The sequence below is a fragment of the Pteropus vampyrus genome, unplaced genomic scaffold (assembly GCF_000151845.1).
Source record: "Pteropus vampyrus isolate Shadow unplaced genomic scaffold, Pvam_2.0 Scaffold102, whole genome shotgun sequence".
Lineage (NCBI taxonomy): Eukaryota > Metazoa > Chordata > Mammalia > Chiroptera > Pteropodidae > Pteropus > Pteropus vampyrus.
In genome coordinates, this window is record NW_011888883.1 from 263,073 (window position 1) to 268,842 (window position 5,770).

At 28.8% G+C, this 5,770-nt stretch overlaps 1 protein-coding gene across 1 annotated transcript in view; it reads left to right on the top strand.

The window, feature by feature from the left end:
* Positions 1 to 5,770, top strand: part of SNX14 (sorting nexin 14) — a gene marked incomplete at its 3' end in the record, with an annotated part of 61,924 nt that overhangs the window by 37,906 nt on the left and 18,248 nt on the right. Inside the window, exons 13-16 of the mRNA XM_023533450.1 lie at positions 1,213 to 1,368; positions 1,733 to 1,857; positions 2,336 to 2,394; positions 4,352 to 4,378. Of these exons, the coding sequence (XP_023389218.1) occupies positions 1,213 to 1,368; positions 1,733 to 1,857; positions 2,336 to 2,394; positions 4,352 to 4,378 (367 nt within the window). The remainder of the gene's footprint in view (positions 1 to 1,212; positions 1,369 to 1,732; positions 1,858 to 2,335; positions 2,395 to 4,351; positions 4,379 to 5,770) is intronic.

Sequence of the window (5,770 nt, forward strand, 5' to 3'; positions counted from 1 at the left end):
TTTCGTACTCTTTATTCCCTTCTGTAGAACCAGGTTTCTGTTACCGTTTTTCTTCTGCTTAAAGAAATCTTTATCACATTTCTTAGAGTACCAGTCTGCTGGAGGGAAATTCTCTTAGCTTATGTCTGTGTGAAGAGATGTTTATTTTGTCTTTATTTTTGGAGGATATTTTTATGGTATATAGAATTTTAGGTTGACATTTTGTTTTCTTTCTGTACTTTAAAGCCATTCTTCCATTGTCTTTTAGACAATACCTTTGTTTCTAATGAGAAATTAGTGTCCATTCTTAGATTTGTATCCCTTTTCTCTCTGACTGATTTTACAATTTTCTCTTTAATTTTGGTTTTCAGCAATTTGACTATCATGTGTAGTTTTCTTTTTTTCTTTCTTTCTTTTTTTAATTTTCTTTGGATTTTACCGAGTCTCGGATATGTGGATTAGTGTCTTTCATCATTTTTAAAAAATCTTGGCTGTCATCTCTTTAGATATTCTGCCTCATTTTCTCTCTCCTTTCCTTTTGAGACTCCAATTATATGAATTTTCTGTCATCCTAAAGACCTTATATGTTCTATTCTATTTTTTTTTTTTTTAAATCCTTTCTTTCTTTCCTCTCTTTTTCTCTTTGGACAATTAAGAATTAAGGGGTGAGCTCCATATTAGCAACTCTTGTCATAAAAGAAAGGCAGTCAGTATTTTGGCTATTCAAATGCTATTACCTGTCGTTTTAGAAAAAAAGATTAATTTGTTCAGACTCTCAACTCCATCACTAGTTTGTAGTCTTCATGTTTAAAGGAAATATTGTTTAAAAACTTAACTGGAACTAAAAATAAAAGCCTTAGTTTTTCCTGTTATTTAGAGAATCAGATTTCAAAATATTAAAGATTCTTGGTATAAGAAATTACCCAATATGTTCTTTAAAGAATACTTTAGAAATGTGTACTACTCTTAATTTTAGAAAATTTATGTTGCTATGTAAATATTTACATATTTTTTATTAGTGCGTAAAATATTTGGGTGACCGAGTTTTTCTTTCACCTGAGTAGTTATTTTAGTCCCAATTAAATCTTTCTAAAGAGCTTTAAAATGATGAGTAGTTTGTTTATAATTGTTGCTTTTAATATTGACTACAATTAAACTATGAACATGAAGTTTTCATGAATAGTTATATGTTAAAATAATTCATTTTTTCTTTACTCTTGTCTAATTTGCTAGAGGAATTCAATGATAGAATTTTGAGACCAGAGTTATCAAACGATGAAATGCTATCTCTTCATGAGGAGTTGCAGAAGATTTATAAAACATACTGTTTGGATGAAAGTGTTGACAAAATTCGATTTGATCCCTTCATTGTAGAAGAGATTCAAAAAAGTAAGTCAAAGATGATGCTGAAAATGGATTCTATAGCTTTTTACAGTTTTCAGAGTTTTCTCATGTATTCTATTATTGTAATAGCCATGTAACACACGAGCAGCCATTATCCTATTTTACTAACAAGATGAAAGCTTTGATGAAGAAACTTATTCACAATTCACATAACTAATATTTGCCAGACCTGGAGCTTGGATATTTCAATTCCTCATTCTAGGGTGAATTCTATACCTTATAGTGGATTTTCTGCAAAATGTGGTTTTAGGACTTTTTGTGTGCTATTTCACTGTAATGCATTTAAACTAATTTATAATCTATTTATGCTATTCATAAATAACTTCTACAATATAATTTTTTTAAATAGTTGCTGAAGGCCCATATATAGATGTTGTGAAACTTCAAACTATGAGATGTCTTTTCGAAGCATATGAACATGTACTTTCTCTGTTGGAGAATGTGTTTACTCCTATGTTCTGCCACAGTGATGAGGTAAGTTAAAATTTTAATCTTGTTTGAGGATTTTTCTGTAAAATTTAATAATGACTTGATATCATTATATGAGTGATTAAAATAATAAACAAAACTAAAATATGATTAAGAAAGTGAATACTCTTTTTTACTACATAACTTAATGGAGATTAGAAGTTGATTGTAAATATAATTCTCAATGCCAAAATCATGTTGTATATATGTGACTACGTAGATTGTGACCAAATTTGGCCATTTGCCTGAGTAGCTTTGTGATACTATGACATAATAGGAAGCACATTCTTCTTACATATACATTATTTATAGACCCATGGAAATCACATGGCTTGAATATCTCTATTTGCAATATTTTAATTCTTATCTATTTGACTGTGGTTGTATTCACTTGGTTTAAATAACATTTTCTTTATACTGGGAAGTGCTGTGGTAATGTTTCAATATTAAATGTTAGTTTAATAAATCATAATTATTTTTGAAGTATTTCAGACAACTTTTAAGAGGCGCAGAATCACCAACACGCAATTCAAAATTCAACAGGTAGATATATTTAATCATATATATGTTTTATTTTTTTACTTGGTGATGCTAATCATTCTGTGATAGCATCACTGTCTTTATTAGCTATTTTTCTGTGAATATATGGTTCTATTGCTACCTAAGTAGACATTTTACTAAGGAACTGTAGAACTATACTACATACAGTAACCAAAATGCTTGAAATTCTTTTAGAAAAATTTAGCGAGATACACACCCTTGCCTTGTTAATCTTATAGTTAATACACATTAGTACTTGATTACCTGTTTTATTGGAGATTATGGACTGCATGCATAAATGAAATTCACCAATAATTCAAATTTTTTCCCCATAGGGAGCACTTTTTATTAGAGAACTTACTCGTTATAAAAGTGGAGAGATTTTTCTCTTTCCTTTCTGGCTCTCCAGAAATATAAGTATGCAGTTAAATGAACTAACGAAAGGTAACAGAAGAGAGAAACTTTACCCATTCATAAACTAAATAATTAATGTCTTGATTTGTCCTTTAATTGTTATATGTATGAAAATTGATATAGGTATCAAATCTGTAAATATACAGGGTATTCACATTGCTCTCAACACCTAGTTTGTCAGAGCAAGGATCCAATAAATATATAAATAAATTGGAAATGTGGTACAAAGAGAGAAGTAGATAGAAAATGGAGTAGTTCTTTTAGATGGAACAAAGAAAAATCTGAAAACCTTAGCCATGGGGGAATATATTACATTTTTTGACATAACCAAGGGTGTAGAAATAGTTTTGAATTTTTTTGAATGTTAAATATTAATTCTTACATAATGCCTCAGTATAAGTAGTATACATGTAATAACTTTTCTGAAAGGTGGAAAATATGTTTATGCTTCTTTGTAAAAATATCACTTTTTTCTTAAGAGTTTATATATTATAGCCATGAAACATAGACTTTAACAAAAATTGCATCCATGCTATTTAAAATAGCATTTTTTGCCCAATTCATGTGCCTTTCACTTGAATACTTTTCCAAGACTTTTATCACATTTCCCAGCATCAGTTGAGAAGCAGATGAAATTTGTCCCCGTTTATAGACTTAAGCTGTTGAGATTAATAGGACTTAATAGAAACTCTTATATATAAGGCAAAATAGTTCTTTGAATTTATAAATCTGCTGAGTAGCTAAATCTAAGGGTCTTAACTTCAGAGATAGATAGCAAATAAAGTAAGCTTTTCTGTACATTGACCTGACTCTAATATTAACTGTCAGTCTTGTCAGGACTCTGCTTCTGTGATACTTAATGACTCATTTGCTGACTGTATAGAATAAAGAAAAGACTTTCCTAACATTCTTTCATTGAATAGAGCAGCATTGCTGTTACATGACTTAAAATATGTAAAGTATATATGTACTTTATTTACATTCTATTTAATTGTATCTTAAAAGTAAAATTTTAATGCATATTCTGTTTCATTTCATGCTCAAAGCACAACTTAAAAAACATTTAGAGATCTTTTAAATTTGCTTCTTAGCTTAAAATATACTTTTTAAAATATGCAAACTAAAAATGTGCAAAGCATGCATAATTATATCTAATATGGACATGTATTCCATGATGTGGAAAGTACAAGTTTTTTTCCTGTGCCAAGTTTTTGGTGGCTTAGTCTCTGCATACTTTCCACTGCGTCAAACAAATAGTATGCCTAAATGAAGGCAAAAAATACAGAATTATTTCCTGACATATTGAGTTTTTAAGAACTTCTTTTTAATGATGTAGAATTCATACTCCCACACCCTCAAAACAGTTAGTACTTTGTTTCCTTTATTATGTTATTCATGAGACTGCCTTATCTTTACAAAAATGAATGCTGTCTACCTGTGTAACTTTTAAGCTTTAAATTTTTGTTTTGTGTTCTAAAGTGATACTTGTTTAATGCCTGGGCATTCTTTCCTTTCTTTATATAATTTCACATATCTGTTATTGCAGAGGTAGCCAAAGTTTGGATGATTTTCGGTAAGTTTTGAGATAGCATGTGATTCTTTTCTGTATAAGTTATCTGTTTAAGTCCAGAAAGTACACCCCAGTTAAGTACAACTAAGAAGAAAAATAATGAAACACTGGCTATTACTGCCTTTATATCAACTGTTTGAGATATCCTTTTAAAATTAACCTGTACTTTGATTCTAGATATCTCCTTTTTGAAATAACATGATATATGTCATCATAAAATAAAAATGTTAGTATAAAAATAAAATGAAAAAGCCTAGCTTTTCTACATTATTGATTCTTTTTTTTTGTTACTGATTTTGCTAAATTACTTTTAGAATTGTTTGTATTTAAAGAATTTTTTAAGCAAGAAGTACAGTATTTTTATATTTCTGGGCATAATCACAAGTAAGATATTTTAAAAATGTCATTTCAAAAAGCCCAATTGTTTTATAATCTACCTAGGTCCTAAAGACTAGAATAATCTATCTAGATTCTAGATTTTAATAATTTTTTTTATTTAATGAAAATATTTTAATATTTGTTTTTGGAAACATTTCTATCAGAGAGAATTGTGTTTACAGTTCTGGATTTTAAAAAAACACTAATTGTATGCTTGCTTAAATAAAATAACCTTCTAGTTTAAGTATGCTTTTTATTACTCACTGCTTTTTATTACTCACTACTTAGAGTTTTTCCAGTTTTAAAATAAGTTTGTTTTGCTCGTTGGACATGTATAATATGCATAGGTCGCTATATGCCTGGTGTAGTTGAAACTTGATCAGTTTACTTCTATTTCTTTAATTGTATTATTTTAGTAAGTAAATTTTGCTCAGAGGAATAATAGCTATCCATTAAGCATTCAAAATACACTTTCTTGATTTTTAAAATGGCCATTTTTATTTGAGTATATCTGTTGTAAGGGCAGTATTACATAGTAAGCATGAGTTAAATTGGGTACAAGCTGTTTTTACTTGTTGAAACACGGGCAGTAGGCTATAATGGAGGAAATTTTTGCTGTTTTTGACATATTTTTTTGTTGTCATTGCTTTCTAGCTATTTCTGCTTTTAGAAATTTGCTTTTGAAAAAAGTTACAAAACAAAATATATAGATCTATTTATGGTTACTATTAATATATATATGGCAGAGCAGGCTGCTTCCTTAGGCTACATTTGCTTTTATCCTTATATTCATTACTCACCCTTACCTTTGGCATTTTGTCATTCTTTTTATTACTTCAAAGGTAAGTAAGATCCATTTTATACTGCATTCTTCTTTTGACTATATGATTAAAGTTGAATTTTGCTTAAAAATTTTCAGACGACAGAATTTTTGTGTTAAGTTCTTTCTAAAAATGAAGTACTGAGAAGTTCATAGTTTTGTATATTTTTATTCTACTGTGTTATTTTAGCAGTACA